Source organism: Mirounga angustirostris, unplaced genomic scaffold (genome assembly GCF_029215605.1).
Source record: "Mirounga angustirostris isolate CCGP_5_RB_7025 unplaced genomic scaffold, mMirAng1.0.hap1 SCAF_10, whole genome shotgun sequence".
NCBI classification, from domain to species: domain Eukaryota; kingdom Metazoa; phylum Chordata; class Mammalia; order Carnivora; family Phocidae; genus Mirounga; species Mirounga angustirostris.
Window position 1 is genome coordinate 75,982,386 of NW_026991718.1, and position 27,859 is coordinate 76,010,244.

The 27,859-nt window shown below is 46.1% G+C and overlaps 1 protein-coding gene across 2 annotated transcripts; it reads right to left on the minus strand.

The window, feature by feature from the left end:
• Positions 1 to 50: 50 nt before the first annotated feature.
• Positions 51 to 27,039, minus strand: LMAN2L (lectin, mannose binding 2 like). 2 transcript variants are annotated; one of them, XM_045885123.3, is made up of 9 exons: positions 26,829 to 27,039; positions 25,497 to 25,615; positions 22,159 to 22,276; positions 21,309 to 21,391; positions 7,090 to 7,122; positions 5,859 to 6,020; positions 5,655 to 5,769; positions 1,846 to 1,965; positions 51 to 1,515 (listed from the first exon to the last, which is right to left on the minus strand). In XM_045885123.3, exons 1-9 carry the CDS (start codon positions 27,013 to 27,015, stop codon positions 1,373 to 1,375), a joined length of 1,080 nt encoding a protein of 359 aa, XP_045741079.1. In that variant the 5' UTR covers positions 27,016 to 27,039; the 3' UTR covers positions 51 to 1,372. The 2 variants fall into 2 exon arrangements, with proteins under 2 accessions (XP_045741079.1, XP_045741080.1); XM_045885124.3 differs by lacking the exon at positions 7,090 to 7,122.
• Between the last annotated feature and the right edge of the window lie 820 nt (positions 27,040 to 27,859).

Sequence of the window (27,859 nt, forward strand, 5' to 3'; positions counted from 1 at the left end):
TCCTCCCAAAACCACCCCTAGAAGGAAGGACACTGAATTGGAAGCTCATGTTTGGTTTCCATCAGCCATTTTAAGAATTTCCCTTAGGCTACAGAAGTACATGACTAGGAGGGCTCAGAGCTCCAGGCCCACCAGGGAGACTGGCCTATTGGCCAATTTAATCACAGGGCAGACAGGTGAGCAGCACATGACCCCTTGTCAGATAAGGCAGTGGAATAAGGATTGACCCACAGAGGAGGACACTCGGGCTCTATTGCTCGATGACAATGATCTCTTCCAGGCACAGAGGACGAGCATCCATTGCTCCCATATTTGCAACAGGAGAACAGCAACTGTTTCTTATCCATTAAGAAAAAGAAGCCAAGTTTCCTCTTTGGGGAGTATCCAAGCCGAGGCTATAAAAAGGAAGCCTCACGTTTTGAACACTAGGGTGGGATTCCAAAAGTCATGATAAACACCAAACATGCAGTTCAGCAGACTCCAGAGTCCAGAAACATCTCCACACATGGTCAGATCACATGGCAACTGTTGCTTCTGGTGTCAAAACATGGAGCTGGTCAGTTTCCCAGTTACTCCCCTGGCAACCATGAAGTCGTACAAGCTTCTCTTGACTTGCACACCAGCTTTCGGCCAAACCTGACTGAGGGCCTAAAGGAACCAACTGGGAAGGTCACAAACTAACAGAACCAAGATTCACGCTAAAGAACAACGGCTGGAGCAGTGAGCCAAAGCGAAAAGCCCTCTCCCTGTGGTCACCTGACTAAGAGTCAGTGAAACATCAGTTTGTTCTGCAGCCCCAGGCTCCAAAAGAGAGGCATCCAGATGTCTCTTCCAGCTCAGGCTGCATGTGGAGAGAGCAATGAGTGGAGGGAGAAGGCAACACAGGGAAGAAGTTTCCATCCAGATTTCCAGGGGAAATTCTTCAGGTGGACAGAGGCTTGGACGAAAAGCAAAATCCGACGAATGGATGCCTGGAAGGTATGAGGAGTTATCCGTGTTGTGTTCTCTGCGGATTTAAAAATGAAGCACAAGGGTCCTCAGAGTCAACAAGGCAGCCTGAGCTATGAAATTCTTTTCGTGATCTTGGCATCAGAACCGTATATATTCTCTCCATCCCTCTTAGCTCCCAAGTAGAAGGACTGCAGGGAAAGGCACATCACAGCAGCACGGTCCTGGGGTAGGTGGGCTTCCGGAACCAGCGAGATGTCCCCATGGATCACCATGGCAATGCAGTATCCCTGCATTCAAAGCCCCAGTGAGAGAACAGAGTCCCTGACCCGCTGCTGGAGACTGGAGAAGGCCCGGCCGGCTGGACGCTCAGGCCAGCGCTGGCTCACAGTGACAGCCACAGGGGCGGGAGTAGCGGGAGGGCTCAGTAGAAACGCTTCCGGCTTTGGTCCTGCCACTTGTTGTACAGTATGATACCAATGACAATGGCAAATACGGAAGACACCAGCGAGAAGAAGACGATGAGGAAGAGGGCCAGGCCACTCAGGGGTGGCAACGGGGCGGTCACTGAGGAAACAAGAGGGAAGCAGTCAGAAGCAGGGAGCCCCCCAAGTCAGGAAGGGATCCAAGTCTCCAGTTTCTGACAGTCATTTCTGGGAGCCAGAGGGCAGACAGATGCCCCCCTTGCCAGGTGCCTCAATTTAAAAACTGAGCAAACTGCCCATCTGTAACATGGAGACCTGGAATGGCAGGAGCGCGTGCTCCATGCTCTTCAGGGGAAGAACACAGAAAGGAGACGGCCCAGCAGGCTGTGGATGCAAGTCACCTCAGAACTCCCAGGCACAGTGACCTCCTCCCCAGCCACAGGGACCATTTCCCAGGATCCCCTACGCTCACCCTCAGGCAGCTTCATGTTGTCCACTGAGGGCAAGAACACATCTCGATGCAGCTTCTCCTCTTCTGGGGTTCTTTCCACCGTCAGCTCAAACAACTTCAGGGAGATGACGTCATGATTATCTAAAGGAAAAAAGCACCAGGAGGACCCAAACCACCTCAAAAAGAGGGATCTTGGGAGTATCTTGGTTCAAGCTTCTGATCTACAGCTCATCAGCAGTGACTTTGGGTTTTTTTAGAAATTTATTTCATTATTATTATTTTTTAAGATTTTATTTATTTATTTGACAGAGATAGTGAAAGAGGGAACACAAGCAGTGGGAGAGGGAGAAGCAGGCTTCCCGCGGAGCAGGGAACCCCATGTGGGGCTCGATCCCAGGACCCTGGGATCCTAACCTGAGCCGAGGGCAGATGCTTAATGACTGAGCCACCCAGGCACCCCTATTTTATTATTTTTTTTAAGTAGTCTCTCCATCCAGCGTGAGGCTTGAACTCACGACCTCGAAATCAAGGGTCAGATGCTGTAGCAACTGAGCCAGCCATGTGCCCCACCAGCAGTGACTGAAAAAAATAATGGAAACCTCTGTTTTCTTTCATCTGAAAATAAGGATAGGGAACAGGGAATATTCTACATTACTCAGGATTTAAAGTTTTTATCAACAGGCACGCATTACCTGTATAGTTAAAAAACTTAGACATCATGCAAGCACTAAAGCCCACCTCGTATGTAAAACCTTGGAGCAGAGCAAGGGAAGGACACAGTACCACCGCTTCCTTTCCATGCGGCCGACACGCACAAGCAAGATAGGAAAGGGCCTCATGGCAGCTGATTAATGGGCCATGAGCAGGGCATGGATATTGGCATGGCACACACCGCCCTTCTGGACAATGACTAATTCTCTGCTGCTGCTTGTAACTGTCACCCTGAATCTCACTAAGAACTACTAGAGAAAGAATCAAGGAATTAGGGACTCCATTCTTTTTTCTCTTTTTATTTTTTAAGATTTTATTTAAGAGAGAGAGAGCGCACAAGCAGGGGGAGCAGTGGGCAGGAGAAGCAGACTCCCTGCTGAGCGGGGAGCCCAAGGTGGGGCTCAATCCCAGGACCCCGAGATCATGACCTAAGCCAAAGGCAGACTCTTAACCAACTGAGCCACCCAGGCACCCCTTTTGTCCTCTCTTTTTAAAGTGTCATTATAATCTCATCGATTCCAACATATCTGATGTGTTGCAAGACATTGAACTTGTACCTCTTATAGATGCTCAACACGACCCATCTTTCTCCAGTGGGAGCCTATTCAAGTTGGCTCTTGAGCCCTTTTACATGAACCCAGAAGTTTTTGATTATCTTCCTTGCTTTCCTGGGAAGTTCCCAGCTTGTCCATTTCCTACCTCAGACCGGGCATCAGGAAGCTCTTGTTTCCTTTAGCAGGAACTGGTATTAACAGACCACAAATCTGAATGGTAGGGGTGCTCATGGCTACCAGGTTGGTTACTACAGACTGGATTTCTTGCCTTTTTTTTTTTTTTCATTTTAACATATATTTTATTTAACCCAATATATTCAAAAAACTATCATGTCAACATGCAAATGATATAAAAATTATGGATGACATTATTTTTAAGATTTTATTTATTTGAAAGAGAGGGGAAAAAAAACACGAGCAGGGGGAGGGGCAGAGGGAGAAGCAGGCTTCCCGCTGAGCAGGGAGCCCCATGCGGGGCTCAGTCCCAGGACCCTGGGATCATGACCTGAGGCAAAGGCAGCCGCTTAACCAACTGAGCCACCCAGGTGCCCCACGGATGACATTTTATGTTCATTTTCTAAGTCTTTGAAGTCTGGTGTGTATTCTATATTTACAGCACATGGCAGTTTGGAATGGCCCTATTTCAAGTGTCCAGTAGCCACCTATAACTAGTCACTACTATATCAGATAGTGTGGCTCTAGATCATTCTTCTAGTTGACTTCTAAGACCTATGTTAGGCCATAAATAAAATCTTTAAAAAAAAAAAAAGGGCGCCTGGGTGGCTCAGTTGGTTAAGCGACTGCCTTCGGCTCAGGTCATGATCCTGGAGTCCCGGGATTGAGTCCCGCATCGGGCTCCCTGCTCGGCAGGGAGTCTGCTTCTCCCTCTGACCCTCCCCCCTCTCATGCTCTCTGTCTCTCATTCTCTCTGTCTCAAATAAATAAATAAAATCTTTAAAAAAAAAAAGACCTATGTTAGGCCCAAAGGAAACTGTGATCCTCACAGTGCAACACTATAGTGCAAAACAGATTTGCACAGGGCACTTTCTGCCCTTTCTGCTCTCAGCTGAGGAACTCTACTTTGGAGTAATAATTTGGGGACCCCTCAACCATTCATTCCCCAAACTCCTTCCCGACTTGTGTCTTCCTAGCACACTTTGTCTTGACTTCTGGCAGAAGAAGAGAGAAACTATATCATGTTCCCACTTTTTTCTTCCTCACACCTAAATAGACATCCTTTGAATATGGATATGGGGGGGAAATCCATCAATTACTACTTCACGTATTAGGATTATTCCAACTGCAACCTCTGTATGGCTCCAGGCATGGTAACCAGAAGCCCTGGTACACCATTTCTCTGTGATTCTCTCCATTCTACCCTCTTCTGTGATCTTCATCCTCCAGCTGGTGGCAAGATGGCTGCCCCAGCTCCAGATAAGTGACCCTCAGTTCCTTCCCAAAGAAGGAAAAGCACCATGTCTATTAGTAGGATGGCATCTACTGCTGCTTAGACTCTTAGAATCTTTAGCAGACCCCGATAGGAAAAAACTAGATTAGCCTTCAATTAGAAAAATGTTTTTGCTGTCAGGACTGTTTAAGCCACGAGACAAGATAAAAAGCTGGGGCAATGCTCCTCACAATGTAGGGGCATCAAAGGCTGGGACAACTGGAGTGTGTCCTCAGCCATTTTCTTTTCTTTTCTTTTTTTTTTTTAAAGATTTTATTTGAGAGAGAGAATGAGATAGAGAGAGAGCATGAGAGGGGCAGGGTCAGAGGGAGAAGCAGACTCCCCGCCGAGCAGGGAGCCCGATGCGGGACTCGATCCCGGGACTCCAGGGTCATGACCTGAGCCGACGGCAGTCACTTAACCAACTGAGCCACCCAGGCGCCCCTGTCCTCAGCCATTTTCAACAATCCACTGCATAACAATAAGATGCCAACAGGGCACCTAGGTGGCTCAGTCAGTTAAGTGACTGCCTTCAGCTCAAGTCATGATCCCAGGGTCCTGGGATTGAGTCCCGCATCAGGCTCCCTGCTCCGTGGGGAGTCCGCTTCTCCCTCTCCCTCTACCCCTCCCCCCTGCGGCCTGGACACAGAGGACCTGTACACACGACACGTTCAAAAGTCTAAGCACAAACAGGGCCCAGGGGCGGCAGTTAGTAGGGGGACGGCAGAGTCAAGGAACTCAAGGAAGAGCTTTGTTAAGAGAAGGGGAATGCGGCCCTCAAGGAGGTGGACGGGAAGGAACCAGACTGCAGAAGGGGCACCAGACATCGCAAGGCACAGAACTCCAAACACGGGCTAGAGGAGCTGGCCTGACGAAGACGCAGACCCTGCTTTCCGTTAGCACCAACCGTCTCCTAGAGCCAACTGCACTAGGAGAGCCTCGGCCCGGGCCGGGGAGGGGGCGTTGAAAGACACCAGAAGCCAGAAGAGCAGCACAGTCTGGGTACTCGCTTCCCACAGCTCTGCTTGGCTGGCTGTCCCCTCTGAGAAGCCTCACTAAGGCCCGGCTCTCGAGACGTGACCTCAGTCAGGACAAATAAAGAGTGCGCGTGACAGTACCCGAGAGGTCCCCAGTGATGGAGGAGGTGCCAAAGTAGTAGCCCCGGGGCAGACGGACCCCGGGCACCTCGATGCAGTCCCTCCACTCATGCTTGCCGTCGATGTCCATCATTATCTGGAACAAAAAGAAAAGATACCTCAGGGCCACGAAAGCAGGTGCAAGGCAGCCCATACCACCGACTGGTCCAGAAAACGAGGACTCACCGTCAAATGCCTCTTGACGTAGCGAATCACAAGGAAGGTGTCATAGTGCAGATTGCGGACAATGGCTGTGCAGCCCCCCAGCTCTGTGGGCCGCCCGTCCCGCTCATGATCATAGCTGAGGGAGCCGTTGTTCACCATGGCTGAGATATAGGGGAACACCCGCTGGGAAAGCAGGGAAGAAAGAACAGAGGACAGTAAGGAAGCGCTCGTAGGGACGCCCGTACCAACAGCAACGGGGACTGTGCACATACAAGCTGAGCCCCTTCCAGCAGACCAGGCGACCACTCCGCCTCAGCCTTAGCAGCCCCTGAGAGCGCACACTCGGATGGCCCAGAAAGCAACTGACCTCTCTGTTTGCCTTCAGGAATCCTCCTTGCTACCAACCCGGGGTGGGCCTGAAATGGCTCCTCTGGAGTCTGGACTCGAATCCTTCCAGAGATCACTATTTGGCACTCACATCCATACACGGCCCAGGACTGGTGGTTTCCTTTTTCTGCATATATACCTATCTCCCCAGTTGCTATGTAAACTTCTTAAAAGAAAAAAAATCACTATACCTGTATGTCTCCACCCTCCATTCCCCACAACCTCCCTTCCCCCACCCCCAAGTAAGCGTTTTACACATAGCAGGTACTTTGAAAATACCTGTTTGATCAGGGAAATCTTTCCATTCCGGATAGCTCCTTTCAAATCCTCAACTCCTATAAGCATATGATGGATGCTAAATGGATCAGGACTGAGAAAGAGCACTGCCAGAACCAGGCTGCTGGCTGGTGTTCTCCAGCCACAAGGACTGTTCTTAGTCGAAAGACCTTCCAGCCCGCTTCAGCTTCACCTACACATAACTTCTCCCCGTAATACCCTGGGCAGGTTCTCCCACTACAAGCTTCCACATATGCCACCCATCTCCCCACTACTTCAGAGGCCTTGCCTCTCCAATAGAGTTGGAGGAGCGAATTCGTCCTCAGAAATGATGGGCTGACCATTTAAGAACCAGCCTAGTGCCGAGGCAGTGCAGAGGCAGGGTGATGAAAGGAGAGGAAACATGACACATGCCACTTCTCTGGTGACTTCCTCATTGTCCTCAACAGTCAACATGCAAGGTGGAGATGCAGTTAAAATCAGAGCCTGGTGACTCTCAAGAAAACAGCCACATAGGTGTGAACAGGAGCAAATGGTAGATGGACACATAGGGAGTAAGGCATGGCCATGGTGGGTCAAGACTAAGTACCTGGACGCCTGGAGAATATCGCCTCTTCTGGGCCTGAGAGGGTCCAGCAGGTTATTATAAAAACGAGAGAGGACACAGAAGACAGGAGACCAGGTCAGAAAGAGACAGCCATGGAAGAGCTTTGACCCAGCTGTGGTGGATGAGCAAACCGATCTAAATCCCCAAACAGAACTATAGGATCCGTGGAGGGCATTTAGCAAGTCCTCACACCCCTCAAAATTACAGGCAAAACTATGTGCACAGGTAGATGCTTGTATGTTTTCTAAGGAGAGGGTCTGTTACTACCCAATTCTCAAAGGGGCCCAATAGGAAAACCTCTCTAAGGCTTTCAGAGACTTCATAAAACACACAGCGTTACACTGTCCAAGAAGGCCCCACTTTGCTTATGTCTCTGAGTCAGAAGGCCAGGCCACCTGTTTTGTCTGTACCCAGACAATAGTATTTCTGTAGCAAGGGGAGACACAGGACTGACAAATAGGGCTAAATTCTTCCAAATTCAAGATGGTGTTTACTGCCCAGGATCTCAGCATAAGCTCTTGCCCAAAGGATAAAAATCCCACCACTTGAGAGACAATAAAGTTAACTCTAATCCAAAGGGATCATTTACCCTCTAATTGAACCTTATGGACATATATTTCCAAATAGCTGTTGTCATTCTAACCTACTACATGTGGGCAAGGAAAAAGCTCCGTGGGAACACTGCAGCATGGCAGATTTAGCAAAATCATGAGGCTCGAGGATAGTTAGCTTTGACTACTGCTACAGTTCTAAGCTACTAGCAACAAGAGATACCTACACAAGCTCAGAAATGAGATATGGGAAGGATATGTGAGGGTAGAGAGCCCAAAACATTCCTTCTTCTATCAGTGAGCACCTACTAGGAGCCAGAAACTGTTCCAGATGCTGGGGGCTCATAGAGCTGACATCAGAATGGAAGAGACAAACAATAAATAAGAAAATAAAATTCTTTCAGAGAGAGAGGTGCCTGGCTTGCTTAGAGGGAAAAGCATGCAACTTTTGATCTCAGGGTCATGAGTTCGAGCCCCATGTTGGGTACAGAGACTACTCAAATAAATAAAACTTAAAAAAAAACTATTTCAGAGAGTACTAATGCTCTGATGAAAATAAAACAGGTAACATGATAAACTGATGAGGGAACAGCTCTGAGGAGACAACACCTGAGCTGAGGCCTCCATCGTTGGAGGGAGCCACCAGAAGATCTGCGGGTGTAAGAAGCATGAGGTCGGCCATATTCGAGGACCAGAAGGAGACACCAGTGTCTGAAACACAGCCGGTGAGAGAGAGGAGGGTGTGAGTTTCGGCACAAGCCAGATCACACTGGGCCTTAGAAGCCACGGTGAGAAGTACAGGGCAAGCCTCAGAGCAGCCCCCCCACTGCTCTGTTCCTACGCCGCTGGTGGAATATGCATAGGACCACAGAAGGGTACGAAATGAGTCAGTGGGTGATCCAATTCCAACACTCCTCTTCTACAACTATCATTTAGAGCAAGGGAATTTTTAGTTTGCTGTCAAGCAATGTGCAGAAATGGGCTTCTGACAAGAATGCGCATAACTTCAGTCAACGATTAGGGAAAAGAAGGGATGAAAAATGCCCTGGGTAGCTCATTTGTCAACCCAGTACGCATGGTCAGAAGTTTACGTTGCACCTTTCAGGAAAGTGCCTGGGACAACTGTCCTTAACCCATCAGAGCCTTCCTATTCCCAAGGCTGGTGAGGCATCCGATCATCCGGTAAGAGCCAGAGGTAAGCTGGTCCCCAGCATCTCCTGAGAGAGCTTTCCAGCTGCAATCACATGTGGGTCCCTGAGCCAGAGAGTCGGCGGGGGGGGGGGGGCGCAGGACACAGGATCATGTCTTTTTCAAAAAGCACCACAGACAGTCGTAATGTGCGGCCAACTTTAATACTGCACCAGACACAGCACCCCCCAGCTTTGGAGCCAGAATCTGTCGACTTCAGCAACTTGGCCTTCAACTTTTCACCTCACACTCGTAGTAAGTCTTTAAATGCCCTCTTATTCTCCACGCCCAGTCAGGAGTTCTTAAGTGTTCCTTGGGAAGCCACTAATTTCACAGAGCAGCTCATTTTCTTTCCTTGGGAAGCAGCCTATGTATAACTAGAACCAAAGGCTGAAGATTCCCTCAGACTCGGGCAAGGTGGTAGTTTCATTCCGAATTTAAGAGTCACTAAAAATTAGGCACTCGTACCTATTGTCCAAATGATTATTGCCTGTAGAGTGAAGAAATGTTTCCAAACTTTTGTACTACAAGGCCACTTAAAAAAAAAAAAAAGACCCTCTATGTGGTAATTGTACCTTCAGCCTATCTTGACTGAAGAGAGACCCATGAACTTGTGGACCTATGGATCCTATGCTAAAATCCCACAGATCCCAAGCACACAAGTAATTGTAAACCACTAGACAGAAAAAGGAGCCCACACGGCCTTGGTAATCAGGGAGACCTGGGTTCTAACTGCAGGTATATGCTCAGAGCTGCACGACCTTGGGTGGATTACATTAGCTCCTCGAGATTCCATTTTCTCCCTGTAAGCAGGGAGAATAATACAGAGCTAGCTCGCAGGGCTGGTCATGAAGATGAATGAGATATGGGAGCCTGCCTCTCTCTCTCTGCCTGCCGCTCCCCCTGCTTGTGCTCTCTGTCAAATAAATAAATAAAATCTTAAAAAAAAAAGATCAGTGAAACTCGTTACCAACCAATACTAGTTCATGAACCAACATTTAGGAGCCACTCTCTTAGAGTTGTTTTTTCCAACCTAAGGCATAGTGCCGTGGAGGAAGCTGGCCACGTTTGCTCTCTGGAACCTAGGTATGAAGACAAGGAGCGTAGGAGAGGGGAGGGAGAGAACAGAGCCACAACAGCGACTGCCAACAAGTCTGCAAAGCGTCCCCTGGGAATGGCATTTAGTGGTGTGAACGAGAATAGCTGGCATTTTCGGAGCGCTTACTCTGCGCCAGGCACTGTAGTCAGTAATGTGCACATACCCATTCAGTTACTTCTCACAACCCTAAGAGGTAGTATCAGTATCCCCACTGCACTGGTAAGAAAACTTGTTTAAATAGTAAAACCAGGATTGGAAGCCAGGTAGTCTGGCCCCACAACCCTGGCTCAATCTCTATGTTTCACTGTTCTCAAATCAATATGGAAAAGTAACTAATATATACTGTTAGAAACCAACAAAACAAAAGCCCTAGGGCTCTAATATAACCTGAAACACAGAAATATTGCAGAATGGTTCCAGATTTTATAAAAGGAAAGGAAGAGGTGCCTGGGTGGCTCAGTCGGTTGAGCAACCAACTCTTGGTTTCGGCTCAGCTCGTGATCTCGGGGCCATGGGATTGAGCCCCATGTTAGGATCTGCGCTCAGCACAGAGTCAGCTTGTCTCTCTCCCTCTGCTCCACCCCCAGCTCGTGTGCGCATGCGTGCTAACAAATTAAATCTTAAAAAAAAAAAGGAAAGAGGGGCTCCTGGGTAGCTTAGTTGGTGGAGCATCGGACTCTTTGACTTTGGCTCAGGTCATGATCTCAGGGTCCTGGGATCGAGCCCACATCGGGTTCCTTGCTCAGCAGGGAGCCTGCTTCTCTCTCTGCCTGCAGCTCCCCACCCCGCCCCTCACTTGTGCTCTCACTCTCTCTCTGACAAATACATACATAAAATCTTAAAAAAAAAACCTAGCTCTCAATGCAGCTCAGTCTCGATGTTTAATCACATCTAGATAACTTGCCAAAATTCTCTGGACCTAGTTTCCAAAGGAGTCTCTCTCTCAGAAAATACTGCCTCACCTAGGACTGAAAAACTAAGTCATATCCAAGCTGGAAGATAACAAGAGAATTTAAGGAGCTGTGGAATTCCTTTACTGATACAAAGATTCCTTCTGCCAACAGTAAAGAGACCAAGAGGGATCAGTGTCTTCCTCACTTGAGAGAATGTGTTTTTAAAAAGGATAGCACCATATTGTTAAATTTTTTTTTTAAAGATTTTATTTATTTATTTGAGAGAGAGAGAGAGAATGAGAGAGAGCACATGAGAGGGAGGAGGGTCAGAGGGAGAAGCAGACTCCTTGCTGAGCAGGGAGCCCGATGTGGGACTCAATCCCGGGACTCCAGGATCATGACCTGAGCCGAAGGCAGTCGCTTAACCAACTGAGCCACCCAGGCGCCCAAATAAATAAATAATTTAAAAAAAATAAAAAAAATTGGGTGCCTGGGTGGCTCAGTTGGTTAAGCGACTGCCTTCGGCTCAGGTCATGATCCTGGAGTCCCGGGATCGAGTCCCACATCGGGCTCCCTGCTCAGCAGGGGGTCTGCTTCTCCCTCTGACCCTCCCCCCTCTCATGTGCTCTCTCATTCTCTCTCTCAAATAAATAAATAAAATCTTAAAAAAAAAAAAGACTTGCCAAAATGTTTTAAAAATTAAAAAATAAATAAATAATAAAATAATTTATTTATTTGACAGAGAGAGAGACAGTGTGCATGAGCATAAGCAGGGGGAAGGGCAGAGGGAGAGGGAGAAGCAGGCTCCCCGCTGAGCAGGGAGCCCAACACGGGGCTTGATCTGGGATCACGACCTGAGCTGAAGGCAGACGCTTATCCAACTGAGCCACCCAGGTGCCCCGTTTCTTCCGGTTTCAAGGAGAAAAAAACAGTCATCACCTCACAGACTAGACAAACTAGACTTCTAAGCTGGCTTGATCTCCGACCAGCTATTTCTGCCTCCTGGGGTAAGACCCAAATAAATGTCTCACCAGGAAGAATGAGGGCCAAGGCTCAAAGGGCTGCACTTCTGTGCTCTTTCAAGGAAAGCCTCTTGTGATCATACTCTGACTTCAACTGAAGGAAGACATCCCTGCTCCAATGCTACTGAGTGCCCTGCAACTTTCCACCAGTATCTGGGTTCTCATGAGAAACTGACAACCATCAGCCGATGACTTCACATTGCCAAGAAAAGATGATCAGGTCATGTTTCAATCATCTTTTTTTTAATAGCAATGCTAAGACATAATTCACATACCACATAATTCACCTATTTAAAGTCTATAATTCAATGGCTTTTTTAGTATATTCACAGAGTTAAGATTATGATTTGCCACAATTAATTTTAGGATATTTTCATCACCTTAAAAAGAAACCGTGTCCATTGCAGTCACTCCCCACTCCCACCTCCATCATCTACTTTCCGTCTTTATAGATTTGCCTATTCTGAACATTTCGTATATATGGGATCATAGAATTGTGACTGGCTTCTTTCACTTAGCATAATGTATTCAAGGGTCATCCACATTAGAGGGCCTATCAATGCTTCATTTCTTTTTAATGCTGAATGATGTTCCATTGAATGAATATAAATTTTGTTGGGGCACCTGGATGGCTCAGTTGGCTAAGCATCTGACTCTTGATTTCAGCTCAGGTCACGATCTCAGGGTCATGAGATCAAGCCATGCGTGGAGCTCCCCACTCAGCAGGGAGTCTGCTTGAAATTCTCTCTCTCTCTCCCTCTGCCCCTCCCCCCGCTCGCGTGCACACACACACTCTCTCAAATAAATAAAATCTTTTTTATATATTTGTTTGTTTACTCATCAGTTGATAGGACGTTGAGTTATATCCATTTTTTGGCTATTATGAATAGTGCTACTATAAACATTCATGTAACTTTTTGTGTAGACATGATTTCAATTTCTCTTGGGTATATACATCTAGGAATGGAATTGCTGGATGATATCAACTCTGTATTTAGACATTTGAGGCACTGACCAACTGTTCTCCAAAATAAGTGCCCCATTTTACATTCCCACCATCAGTGTATGAGAGTTCCAATTACTCCACACCCTTGTTATGATTTGTCTTTTTTATTTTAGCTATGACTAAATAGCCACAAGTGGGTGTTAAATAGTATCTCATTGTGGTTTTGATTTGTATGTCCCTACTGGCTAATGACGTTGAACATCTTTTCATGTTTATCCACCCTTTGTATATCTTCTTGGGGGAAATACCTACTCAGATCCTTTGGTCATTTTTTTTAAGATAAAAAATAATTTTTAAGTAACATTTCACCCAACATGGGCTCAAACCTACAACCCCAAGATCAAGAGTCACATGCTCCACCAACTGGGCCAGCCAGGCACCCCAGCCATTTTTCAGTTGGGTTGTCTTTTTTACTACAACTATATCAAGAATATATAAAAACAAGTCCCTCATCATATACACAATTTTCATTGGTTTTCTCCCATTCTGTGGGTATATATTTTTACTTTCTTGATGGTATCCTCCAAAGCACAAGTTGTTTTTTTCTTTTTTTGTTTTTATTAAGTAGATTCCATGCCCAGTGTGAAGCCCAAGGTGGGGCTTGAACTCATGACCCTGAGATCAAGACCTGAGCTGAGATCAAGAATCAGATGTTTCACTGACTGAGCCACCCAGGTGCCTGCCCCCAAAGCACAAGTGTTCAATTTTAATGAAGTCCAACTTGGGTACCTGGATGGCTTAGACAGTTGGGCATCTGCCTTCAACTCACGTCATAATCCCAGGGTCCTGAGATCAAGCCCTGCATCAGGAGAAGCAAGGCTTCTCCCTCTCCCTCTCTGCCCTGCTCAGGTTCTCTGTCACTCTCTCAAATAAATAAATAAAATCTTTAAAAAAAAAAATGAAGTCTAACTCATCTATTTTTTTTGGTGGCTTTTGTTTTTGGTGTCATATCTTAAAAACCTTTGTTTGATCCAAGGTCATGAAGAATTAACCCTACGTATTCTTCTGAGAGTTGTATAGTTTTAGCTTTTACATGTAGTTTTCCAGTTCATTTTGGGTTTTTTTTTCTTGGACAGAGAGAGACATAGCCAGAGAGGGAACACAAGCAGGGGAAGCAGGAGAGGGAGAAGCAGGCTTCCCGCTGAGCAGGGAGCCCGACGTGGGGCTCGATCCCAGGACCCTGGGATCATGACCTGAGCCGAAGGCAGACACTTAATGACTGACCACCCAGGTGCCCCTAGTTTTCCAGTTCATTTTGAGTTAAATTTTGGGTATGGTATGAGGTGGGGACAATTTCATTACTCTGCATGTGGACATCAAGTTGAGTCAGCACCATGCGTTGAAGACAGTTCTTTCCCCAGTGAATTGTCTTGACAGCCTTATCAAAAATCAAGTGATCATAAATGTGAGGACTTTTCTAGACTTTCAATTATTCCATTGATCTATAGGTCTATCTTTATGCCAGTACCACACTGCCTTTATTACTGCAGCTTTGTATTAAGTTTTGAAACGAGTTAAGTGTGAGTCCTCCAACTTAGCTCTTCTTTATCAATATTATTTTGGCTATTCCAGTTCTCTTGAATTTCCATATTGATTTCAGGATCACCTTGTCAATTTCTGCAAAGAAGTCAGCTAGGCTTCTGGTAGATAGGGAATGTGTCAAATCTGGAGACCAAGGCAGGGAGCATCATCTTAACAATATAGTTGACCCTTCAACAACATGGGTTTGAACTGCACAGGTCCACTTCCATGTCATTTTTTTTTTTAATACAAAGACAGTACTGTAAATGTATTTTCTCTTCCTTATGATTTTCTTAACATTTTCTTTTCTCTAGCCCACTTAATTGTAAGAATACAGCATACAATACATATAACATACAAAATGTGTTAATTAACTGTTTGTTATCTGTAAGGCTTCCGGTCAACAGTTGGCTATTAGTAGTTAAGTTTTGGGGGAGTCAGAAGTTATATGCAGCTTGTCGACTGTGTGTGTCGGGGGGGGGGGGGTCAGTGCCCCCAATCCCCACACTGTTCAAGGATCAACTATACTAAGTTTTCTGATCCATGACATAGGATGTCTTTCCATTTACTTAGGTCTTAACTTTCTTTCAACAGTATTTTATAGTTTTCAGAGTGTACTTTTGTTAATTATTTCTAAGTATTTTATTCTTCATAATAGTATAAATGGAATTGTTTTCTTACTTTCATTTTCTGACGCTCCAATGCCAGCATACAGAAGTATAATTGATTTTTGTATGTTGATCTTGTATCCTGCAACCTTGCTGAATTCATTTATTCTAGTAGTTTTCTTGTGGATTCTTTAAGATTTTCTATATACAACATCATGTTATCTATATAAATAGTTTTACTTCTTTCTTTGTAATCCGGATGTTTTTTCTTACCCAACTGCCCTGACTAGAACCTCCAGTACAATGCTGAATAGAAGTAATAACAGGGGCACCTGGGTGGCTCTGTCAGTTGAGCGTCTGACTCTTGGTTTCGGCTCAGGTCCTTATCTCGGGGTCCGCGGATCAGGCCCCGCATGGGGCTCCGCACTCAGTTCAGAGTCTGCTTGGGATTCTCTCCCCCTCTGCTTCTCCCACTCATGCTCTTGCTCTCTTTAAAATAAATAAATAAGCCTTTAAAAAAAAAAAAAAAAGAAAAAGTGACAAGAACAGATGTCCTTGTCTTATTCCTGATCTTAGAGTGAAAGCATTCAGTATTTCACAGTTAAGTATGATGTTAGCTGAGGGTTTTTCATAGATGCCTTTTATCAGGTTGAAGAAGTTCCCTTCCATTCCTAATGTGTTGAGTGTTTTTATTATCATAAAGAGATATTACATTTTCTCAAATACTTTTTTTACATCTATTTATATATCATATGGTTTTTGTCCTTTATTCTTCTTTATTTTTATTTTTTTTAGGTAGGCTCCACACCCAACATGGCACTTGAGCTCATAACCCTGAGATTAAGAGTTGCACCCTCGGGACGCCTGGGTGGCTCAGTTGGTTAAGCGTCTGCCTTCGGCTCAGATCATGATCCCAGGTCCTGGGATCGAGCCCTGCATCGGGCTTCCTGCTCATCAGGGAGCCTGCTTCTCCCTCTCCCTCTGTCTGCTGCTCCCCCTGCTTGCTGTCAAATAAATAAATAAAATCTTTAAAAAATTTAAAAAAAAAAGAGGGGCACCCTCTACTGACTGAAGCAGTCAGGTGCCCCTGTCCTTTATTCTATTAATATGGTCTATCATATTAATTTTCAGATTTTAAAAGTTTTCATTTATTTATTTAAGTAATCTCTACACCCAATGTGGGGCCCAAACTCAGGAACCCAAGATCAAGAGTCACATGCTCTTCTGTGCCAGCCAGGCACCCTTAATTTTTAAATTTTAAAGCAAATTGAATTCCTAAGATAAATACACATGGTTGTGGTATATAATCCTTCATGTTGTTGGATTTGGTTTGTTAGTATTTTGCTAATGACTTTTATGTCTATATAAGAAATATTGGTCTGTAGTTTTTTTTTTTTTTAAGATTTTATTTTATTGGGGCACCTGGGTGGCTCAGTCGTTAAGCGTCTGCCTTGGGCTGAGGTCATGATCCCAGGGTCCTGGGATCAAGCCCCGCATTGGGCTCCCTGCTCAGCCAGCTTCTCCCTCTCCCACTCCCCCTGCTTGTGTTCCCTCTCTCGCATTCTCTCTCTGTCAAATAAATAAAATAAAATCTTTTTTTTTTTTTAAGATTTTATTTATTTATTTGACAGAGAGAGACACAGCGAGAGAGGGAACACAAGCAGGGGGAGTGGGAGAGGGAGAAGCAGGCTTCCCACCGAGCAGGGAGCCCCACACAGGACTCGATCCCAGGACCCCGGGACCATGACCCGAGCCGAAGGCAGACGCCTAACGACTGAGCCACCCAGGCGCCCCTCTCTCTCTTATTTTTTGTAAGAATTTTTGAGAAGAACTGGTATTAACTCTACTTTCTATGTTTGAAAGAATCAACCAGTGAAGCCATCTGGACCCGGGCTTCTCTTTGTGAGTCATTTTTCATTACTAATTCAATCTCGTTTCCTGTTACGGCTCTATCCAGATGTCCTATTTCTTCCACTGTCATTTTAACAACCACTTATGACCTGTCAACCTCATGATGGCACAGGTAGTACCCTGCACTCCCAAAGAGTGAAACTCTTGACTCATTCACCTGAACTACAATTCCTCTATTGCTGACAGGGAAACTGAGGTTATGTAACTTTGAACAATCTGTCCTGATTTCAGAGAGCCAAGCCTAAACTGAACTCCCTCACCCCCTTCTCAGATGCATTACTGGTTGCTAGAATTCCCCCCATATTTTCTCATGAGCAAATGTGGCTGCAAGTAAGCTGAGCAACAAGGTCATGTGCTCTAGTGACGAGGAAACGAGAAACCAGAGAAACACTCTCCACTCCCTTGAGGGATTTGATGAATTGTTCCATAACCCCTCCCGCCAGGCCTGTTCTCCTAGGCCAGCACATTTTCTATGTGACATTTGCAAGTTTTCCAAAGGTACCATATTTGTCACCCTCTTCTCATGTACTCAAACATAATAAAGCAAAATAATGAGGGTGCCTGGGTGGCTCAGCTGGTTAAGCCACTGCCTTCGGCTCAGGTCATGATCCTGGAGTCCCGGGATCGAGTCCCGCGTCAGGCTCCCTACTCGGCGGGGAGTCTGCTTCTCCCTCCCCCACTCCCCGCTTGTGTTCCCTCTCTCGCTGTGTCTTTCTCTGTCAAATAAATAAATAAAATCTTAAAAAAAAACAAAATAATGAGACTGCAGGCTGGAAGCAAATCCTGTACCTGTGTGTCACTGACAAATTTTTTAACCTTCCTGCACTTCAGTTTCTTATCCATAATGTAGAGATGACAATAATATCTACCCCCAAAGAGTTGTTACAAGTAAATAATACATGAACAAGTGTTGGAAAGAATACCTGGCACCTTTATGTACGATATCAAAGTAAACCATGCCATCCACAAAACACACTTGATTTTACCCTCTAAAATAGTTCCAGGTTGTTGGAATGTAGAAAGGCGTACCTTTTCTATACTCTCTGCACTGAATATAAGCTCTAAGAACTGAAATTACATAGGAGATGACATGATAATAATGTCTCCATTCTCAAGGAAATCAACCTGGCAGAAGAAACAATGGATGGGAGGAGGTAGAGCATCATAATTAAAAGCACAGCCTCTGGAATCTGGTAGACCTATGTTCAAAATCTGACTCCACCTTATATTGGCTGTTACCTTGAACAAGACACTTCTCTAAGCTTCTGTACTCATTGGTAAATGGGGGAAATAATACTAACTCTAAGGAGTTTTGATGAGGATTAAGACAATATTTGTAGGGGCGCCTGGGTGGCTCAGTCGGTTAAGCGACTGCCTTCGGCTCAGGTCATGATCCTGGAGTCCCGGGATCGAGTCCTGCATCGGGCTCCCTGCTCGGCGGGGAGCCTGCTTCTCCCTCTGACCCTCCCCCCTCTCATGAGCTCTCTCTCTCTCTCATTCTGTCTCAAATAAATAAATAAAATCTTTAAAAAAAAAAGAAAAGAAAACAATATTTGTAAAGTACCTGGCACATAATGGCCACTGAATAAACAGAAACCACTTTGATTAGTTTTCTTAACTGTCATTTAATAAATAAATGTGTTCAACAGGTAAACAACTAATATGGAAACAAGGACCTCATGTTGGTCCAGGGGTTCCCAATCCTGGCTATACATGTCACTCATCTGGAGAGCTTTAAAAAAGTAAGTTTGCCTACGTTGCACCTAAGACAAACAGAATTACACTCTCTGAGGTTGGGGCCTGGACATCAGTTATTTTTATTTTATTTTATTTCATTTTTATTTATTTATTTTTAAAAGATTTTATTTATTTATTTGACAGAGAGAGACACAGTGAGAGAGGGAACACAAGCAGGGGGAGTGGAAGAGGGAGAAGCAGGCTCTCCGCTGAGCAGGGAGCCTGATGCGGGGCTCATTCCCAGATCCCTGGGATCATGACCTGAGCCGAAGGCAGGCGCTTAACGACTGAGCCACCCAGGCGCCCCTTTTTATTTCATTTTTAAAAATATTTTATTTATTTCAGAGAGAGAGAGAGATCCCGCACATGCACACATGAGCGGGGGCGGGAGGGGAGATGGGGGGAGGGATAGAATCTCCAGCAGACTCCATGCTGAGCGCAGAGCCCGACACAGGGCTCAATCCCACGACCCTGATAGCCTAACCTGAGCCAAAATCAAGAGTCTGACGCTTAACTAACTGAGCCACCCAGGCACCCCTGGACATTAGTATTTTTAAAGGCACTTCAGGTAATTCCAATGTACAGCTGGGAGTGAGAACCATAACAGCTAGCCAGAAAAGAAGTCCCAATTTTTACCAACTGAAACTAATTGTATTGATTAACATCTACTCTTCTTACAAAATAAGCCCATCAGATCTGGCCTCTTAAATGAGAACTACTATTATCTGATGATGAAATGGAAGCTAAGAGAATCTGAACAATTTATTTCTGGAAGAAGCAGAGAGCCAGGTTTAAAAGTCCAGTCAAGCCCTAAAGCCCATACCTCTTACTCAGATGCATCTCTGACTACCATTATTTCCTCAGCATGACTGCAAACCTAGTCATGACATTCTCCTCATTAAAATCCTTTATAACACTTACCCCTTGAGGATAAAGCCCAGACTCCGTAACAGGAACACCTAACTTCAGAATCTGGCCCCACAGTGTGCATGGTGAGGATGAGTCACGTACATTCAGATGGCCCTGGTGCCGGTCCAAACAGCCAAACCACCAACCACCCAAGGAGACACCGCTCAATCTCAGGGGCCAGGCAACTTGGCCAACAGGGAACAGTGTTAATACTAAAGAATGCAATGGGAATGGTGGCCCCTGAAATTGTGCAACATGGCAAGACTGCTGGCTCTGTTTTTCTTTTTAGCATCATCTCTCTCTGATCCCCTCTCTCACTTTATCACTTTAACACATGCTTTCCCCTCTGCATGGCACACTGGTTCCTAATTCTGCAGACTTCAATGTAAATGTCACTTCCTGGAGGAAGTCTTCCCCAACCACCACCACTACCACACTGTCCCACTCCAGGTTCAACACGCCTCTGTGTCTTCTACAGCGCCCCATGGTTCCCCCAGAAGAAATCTCACACCTTAGTGCTCCTGAGTGCAAGGACCATGCTGGTCTTGCTCACCAACTCCCGCCACCTAGAAAGTACCTAATGTATGGTGGAGTGAGGAGGAGCCCAGAGGCAACACGGAGAAGCTGCTCTGTAACTGTCTTACAACAAAAAGTTATTCTCCGAACTCAGGTCTCCAGTTCCACCTCTGGATGGTGAATTCTGTGCCCAATGCTAAAAAATGTTGAATCTGGGTGTTGCGTATACGATCATATATTCTTCCTATTTTTTAAATAAGTTTACAATTTTTCATAAAAAGCTTTTAGGGAAAAAATAAAGTGAGTTCTGTCTCCATCCTTAATCCTGCCTTTCTTGCTATTATTTATTTATTTATTTATTTAAATTTTTTTTTTTTAAGATTTTATTTATTTGAGAGAGACAGAATGAGAGAGAACATGAGAGGGAGGAGGGTCAGAGGGAGAAGCAGACTCCTTGCTGAGCAGGGAGCCCGATGTGGGACTCGATCCCGGGACTCCAGGATCATGACCTGAGCCGAAGGCAGTCGCTTAACCAACTGAGCCACCCAGGCGCCCCTCTTGCTATTATTTAGCCAAAGGATATGCATCAACAACCTGTCATAACCACTTTCCCAGCATCTGATGGCAGGGCCATCAAACAAAGAATACAAACCTGTTGGCAGTGTAAGAAAATGCTAAAGAACCCTAGGGTCAGCCAACAAAAAGCAAGAGCCTTCTGCCAACAGCCAGAAACTGGATTGCAACAAAATGCTGAGAGTCCGTCAATTTCCTTTTACAACCTTTCCTACAGGAGAACAGAATTGGCTGTTTGGGTCTAAAAACAGGAAGAAGAAAAGGATGCTCGACAGAGTGAGCGAGCTGCAGAAGAGAGCACAGTGGTGATCTATTAAGTCAGGGGAGCTGTGTTATATAAATTCAGTTTGTTCAGGTGCAGGCCTAGGAGCCAAATCACCAACCGGCCAAGCATGCTCAATTTCAGCAACTACCTAATGTGCACAAGAGAACACTGTTAACACTGAAGAAAAAGTCCCCAATCACGACAGCCATTCCCAAAGGACTGTGCACCATAAACGGTTCTCTCTAGAACACTCTGACAAGGATATTAACTTTTCAAGTTCAGTTGATGAAGAAAATAGAATCAAACCCCTCACTTTCTATCCCCTGTTCCCTCATGAACATTCCTGAGGCAAAGGACTGTGATGTCAGTGCAGCTGACCTAAGCTCTGACACTTGCCATTACCTCTTGCTGCTTCTCCTCATTGGGGTACGTGTCTACAAATACTCCCAGCCCCACAAATTTGTCCATGTTTCCAAACACAGGCCCTAGAGAGAGAGAACAGATGATGAACAATGAAATAAAGCCAAGAGTTGATAAAGGAATAACACATCACTATGATGGAGGAAAAAGTAAAATTCAATTGACTCCCAGGCCTCTCTTTAAGATGAGAAAACATATGTAAAAGCACCCAGCGACGTGCAGGGCCTGTAACAAGCACCCAGTAAAGTGTGTAGCTGTTTGCTGTTGAAGGCAGGGGAAGAGAGAAGTCCACTGCAACGCTGTTTAACACTACAGCTGTTCCCTGGTCCAAACCGATTGCTAAGGCGCCCCGTAAGAATTCTGCTTCACGAACGCCTGGTGACAACTATGCCCCTGAGAGAGAGCTGAATTCCCAAGCTCCACTTCTCGTTGCAAAAGAGATCAGGTCAAATCAGGTTGAGCTTGCCACGTCCTCGGAGCAACGGCCCCCGCGCAACTCCTGACTCAAGGAGTTCTGAGACCGTTCACTGCACATGCTCAGAAGAAGTCAGTTCACCCAATCACCCTTGTTCCGGACAGCCAGTACTTTCACCCAGTCGACGGCCCCTCTGGCCTCAAAGGGAAACCGGAAGGAACTAATAAGCAAGATCTTGCCCCAGGATGAGTCAAGTTCAGACCCCATTCTAGAGACGAGACAGGCTGGTCTTCATCCGCAGACATCAAGGGAGTGGGAGAACTGCTGGCACTGTGGGGACGGATGCTTCTCAAAAAGAGGGCACATGAGAAAGCAGGCCTGTCGCACCCCACACAAGAGCACCCGGGGTCCCAATACCTGGCTGCATCCGATCCTTCGTGTACCAGATTGCCAAACCATCCCCATGCAGATTCTTCTTCCCTTGTCCGTGGATTTTGAAGTGTACCTGCAACTCCCAGTCTCTGAGGAAGCATGGCTAGGGTGAAAAAGACACTGGGATCAGTGAAGAGCATGAAACGTGAAATCCCCCTCAAGCCCTCATAGCAGTCTAGAGACTTGGAAAACCTAAGTTCAGGTAACACGACGCGAAGGGTTGAAACTGAAATCTAGGACTTGCTGAGTGTTTGTGTCATAAAATTAAACAGGTTGAGCTGTCCAGCTGCATATGATATTTAATATGAAAAGTGAATAAGCCTCCCAATGATCTTCAATATCTCCCACAGAAACAGGACAGTACTCCAAAGCTGGAAAAGACAAGAGACTGCTAAATTAGACTACTGTGATCTCACAGGAAAGCCTCTCAGCCTATAGAGTACAGGTGGCTGAATTAACACTCATTTGCAACTTCCAGATCACCCCTCTGACAGATTCTAAAAAGCCTGGATTTCAAGAAAGGTCAAAGCCTCATTCATTACAAAAGAATTAAAAAAAAGAAAGAAAGAAAGAAAGAAAAGCTAAGTCATTATGCAAAGGTTTCCAGGAATAATTAGCAGATGTGTAAACAACTCTAATTAGCTAGAATTGACCCTATGCCAAGCTAAGGAGCAAGCCAGAATTCCCCAAGAAGGGGAAAGTTACAGTCCCCCAAAACCTCATGCCCATGGCCAAGAAGCATAAATGCACCAAAGGAGAACACCACCATCCCCATCACAGGGACAGCCTCTGCTGGAAAAACATTAAGGAGGTGGGTACTAATCAGACTCCTATGTTTGTTCTTTGGGGTTTTTTCTTTAACTGTGTATCAAAAGCTTGGAAAAAATGGAGAAGGAGGTAAGTGGATGGTTAAGTGCTCTAAATAGCTGAACACTTTCAGGGAGAGAGGAGAGTAGGTATCTGGCTTAGAGAGGCTCCTGATTAAAGGTCACTATGAAGAAAGAAGGGAATGAGGAGCATATAGGCCAACAGGATTCACCCAGAATCTTTAACAGATTGTTCCAGCTCCTGAGCAACATATTGCTAGATCATTCTCCCAGAAGTGTTAGTCTTAGGAACCCAAAGTCAAATGAAAGGGGTGAAGTTACTTCTGACTTCACCAAAGAACCCCGCAATCTCTGATAGCTTACCCTACCCTGAGGAGCCCAGTCCCTGTGTTGTCATTCTGGGTTCTCCTCTTTCTACTGTTTCACTTAGATTTCAGGACAAGAGTGAACTTCCGTGGTAGGAAGCTGCCCCACAGCCAGTGGGTAGGTATTATTGCCCCGGGATGAGGCCAAGGCCGGAGAGGTTCGCACTGAGCCAAGGGGTGTCTGCCACTTATCCTTGGCTTCCTCTAGCACAGAGCCGTACGCCTTTGCTCAGGGCTGTGTCTCACAGAGCTTCTGAGACTTGGCTGTACATAAGAGTCACCTAGGGAGTTTTTAAAAATCCCCATGACCACAGGCATTAACTCCAATGGACAGCCAAATTTGAGAACCACATCCTATTCAAATAACTCAGAAACAACTCCAAAGCTCATTCAGACGACAATAACAACAACAAAAATACAGTATCAGAGAATCTGAAAAAGGGCAGGATAACTAGATCCTAAACTAGAACTGCTGCTAAAAGAGTTATGTAGAGACAGCTAGCAAGACAGCAGCAAAGCATCTAGCCCTGGACATAATCATTTACTCACCAGAGACCCCCATCAATGAAACTTATAACAGATGCATAATGCCAACAACACACACTTCTGTAACCATTTTAACTTTCCAAAGCTTTTCATGTCTATTGTCTTATTTTCACAATAACCCTAGTGAGCACGTAGAAGGTATTACGAAGTTCATTTGGCAGATGGAGAAACTGAGTAATGAGAAAATTAAGTAACAGCGAGGGTTCACAGTGGGTCGGTGATACAGCTAGATCTGGAACCCAAGTCTGTCAACTGCCAGCCCCTTTGCCTGTTCTACCAGAACACACCGCCCTGTACTCTGTCCAAGAATGAGTTCAACACTACAATCTGGGTTAAGAAGCCAGCTTGCACAAATAGCTCATGTAGACACTTCTCTTACCCCTCTGTTCTGTTAGAATTCTCTGCCACATAAAATGAACAGGGAAAAGAAATTGTTCTCTTTGCTGAGGTTCACTTATCTATGACCATGAAAAGCTGTAAATCAAAAACCATGAAAAAGTTTAGTTCTTAGCTTATGAGAACCCAAGAGAAAGTATTAAAGGATGCCAAGGTCATTCCCAAAAGTAAAGTGGTTGTAGAAGATTTAGAAAGAGCCCTGGAAACCAAAAAGCAAGCATCATCTTACACTTGTACAAAATCACAGGGCAGCCACACCAGGAATACTACATTCATTTCTTGCCGCCATACCTCAAGGAAGACAATGTAGCTAGAAAAGGTCCAGAGAAGGACAAATAAAATGACCAAGGGGCTCAAAGTGGCTTTCACATGAAAATAAAATTTAAAATTAGACTCTTCAAAGTGAAATAACAAGGGCAGATACTGGGATGAAGTTTAGGATAAATTTACAAGAGCAGTCTTCCACCTTACAAAATAATTAAATGTGAGTTAAATTGTTAACCTCCAAGAATACTACCAGGTCAATCAGGAATTAAAGACATTTCTTTTTTTTTTTAAGATTTTTTATTTATTTATTTGACAGAGAGAGAGAGACAGCAAGAGAGGGAACACAAGCAGGGGGAGTGGGGGAGGGAGAAGCAGACTTCCCGCTGAACAGGGAGCCTGATGCGGGGCTCGAACCCAGGACCCTGGGATCATGACCGGAGCCAAAGGCAGACGCTCAACCGACTGAGCCACCCAGGCGCCCCTAAAGACATTTCAGAAAACACAGCGGGTGTTGAAAACAACTGGGTGGCTCAGCTGGTTAAGCATCTGCCTTCAGCTGGGGTCGTGGTCCCAGGGTGCTGTCCCGCATCGGGCTCCCTGCTCGGCGGAAAGCCTGCTTCTCCCTCTCCCACTATCGATCCCCCTGCTTGTGCTCTCATTCTCTATCAAATAAATAAATAAAGTCTTTAAAAAAAAAGATGTTTCAGAAAACACAATCAAAATGGATTATTTGCTATAACTGGAGCAATCGAGAGCATTTCCCTACATATCTGATTTCACTATGAAGGTCATCATATTCTCTGAAATGAAAATCCTTGATATCCACAGAAGACAGAGCACTGGGGATAAACAGTAAAATAGCCACTGGTAAACTTTTTAGGGCTTTTTGGGTCACCAACACAGGAGGGAGAAAGATTCTTACCACCCGGTTCCACAGAGCACCCTGTTTACTTTGCATATCTGGGGTAAGGCGGATATACTGGGTCATCACCATGGCATTGCCCATCAGATTCCACAGTGAGGAACTGCCTGTGCCCACACCTACGGGGAGGAAGTAGATCAGTTCACACTCTTCAACACCAACCCATTCTGAAACCACCACGGACCCTCCTAAAGCTGGAGTCATCATCTTTTTCTCCCTTTCACGACACTCGATCTCCTACCTTCTGTCTTTCATAAATCTCAAATCTTTACCATCTTGACAGCTTTCTTTCACAAAGCCCTTCTCAGACGAAGACCCCAGAGCACATCAGAGCTATCACTTTATCCATGCCTCAATAACCATAGCTCAGATCCATTCTTCCCATTTTATATGTAAATTTTAGCACCAGAAAAGAAAAAAATTTCCCCAGTTCTACCAAAAAGAGCTTGACTCTCAGGCCTCTGGGGCTTAATCACATTCTTTCTTTAAACAATTCAAGTGTGAAGGTACTTCTCCCAGTACCAATAGAGGCTATAAGCCTCTTGCAAGTGAGAACTTTGTGTCTGTACAATCCACAGTAATAGCAGAGACAGCATAGATGAGGCACTGGATATATCTGCTGAGGGAATAAATGATCACCCTTAGCAGCCGTGTATACACTCTTGCACTTTGAGTTTGTATTTTTCCGCTGTCCCACACTTCAGTAGGGAAACAGACTTGTGTTGAGTTAAGCCATCTGCACTGATTTGGTCCTCTCTGTAGCTAACTATATAAATTTTCTGGTCAATAAGCCGTGCCTAAGAGCCTATGAAACCTAAACAGAGCAAAGCTAACCAGCCTCCTTCATCAACAGGGCTCCTGAACTGGAAAACAGGTGTTTTAACCGGCAACAGAATTTTATCTTCTTTCTCAGTCCGGCCAAGTTCTACCCCAGTTCTGCCTCCTGCTTCATTTCTAGCACATCCATAGCTCCATCGGGAGACCGGCTCTTTGCCAGTGGCCTTCAATCACTACCCACCATTTGCAGCTCTATCCCTTCCCACATCCCTCCTGTCCAACTCGAGCTCCTCTTTGTCCAGGCCTAACGCTAGTGGCATCCGAGCCCGGCTTCGACCTGCTGGAAACTTCCAAAACGGGGGGGGGGGGGGGGGGGGGAGCTGACCCCTGCCCTTTGGACCCGTGGCTCCCAAACGCGGCGTTCCTCGTGGGCCCCCACCCACCGCCCGCAGTTTCCTTAGGGCCACGAAGCCTTTCGCCACCCCCGGTCTCTACCGCTGAGCTCAGGTCCCGGAGCCCTCCCCGTGCACGACCACCTCGCCCCGGGCGCCTCACCCTGGTAGGGCTTCGACAGCGAGTGCTCCCGTTTCAAGTACTCGAACGTTTGACCCGCCCCGACTTGCCGCGGCCCCTGCCCAGATCCCAACAAAAGGAGAAGGAGCAACATCGTGGACCCATTGCGAGCCGACACACGCCGCCGCCACCGCTGCCACCACCCAGAGGATCTCAGAGCCGCCGCCATCTTTCCCACTGCCGTCCCTTCATTAAAAGCCCGCCCCGTAGCCCTAACCATTAGCCCAGGGAACCATCTGCCCCGGGTCCCATTGGCTTTCCCCGAGCCCCCGCCCCCGCAGGTGAGCATCTCACCGATTGGCTGGCTTCGGTATCAGTTGCCTTGCCAACCCAGGAAAGGGGCGTGGCCTAATGCCTGGCCTCCTTTATTTGCATTTGTCCTCACTCCACTAGGCCTGCTGGGAGACGTAGTGATTTCCATTTTGTCTCTGCGTTCTAGAGTAAATTTTTTTTTTTAAAGGTTTTATTTATTTATCTGAGAGAGAGAATGGGAGACAGAGAGCATGAGAGGGGGAGGGTCAGAGGGAGAAGCAGACTCCCTGCTGAGCAGGGAGCCCGATGCGGGACTCGATCCCGGGACTCCAGGATCATGACCTGAGCCGAAGGCAGTCGCTTAACCAACTGAGCCACCCAGGTGCCCCTAGAGTAAATTTAAAGAGATAAAAATGTTGGGGTTCCTGGGTGGCTCAGTCCTTAAGCGTCTGCCTTCGGCTCAGGTCATGATCCCAGGGTCCTGGGATCGAGCCCAGCACGGGGCTCCCTTCTCGGCGGGAAGCCTGCTTCTCCCTCTCCCACTCCCCCTGCTTGTGTTCCCTCTTTCACTGTGTCTCTCTCTGTCAAATAAATAAATAAAATCTTTAAAAAAAAAAAGACCTGAGCTGAGATCAAGAGTCAGAGGCTTGGGGCACCTGGGTGGCTCAGTCGTTAAGCATCTGCCTTCGGCTCAGGTCATGATCCCAGGATCATGGGATCGGGCCCCGCATTGGGCTCCCTGCTCCGTGGGAAGCCTGCTT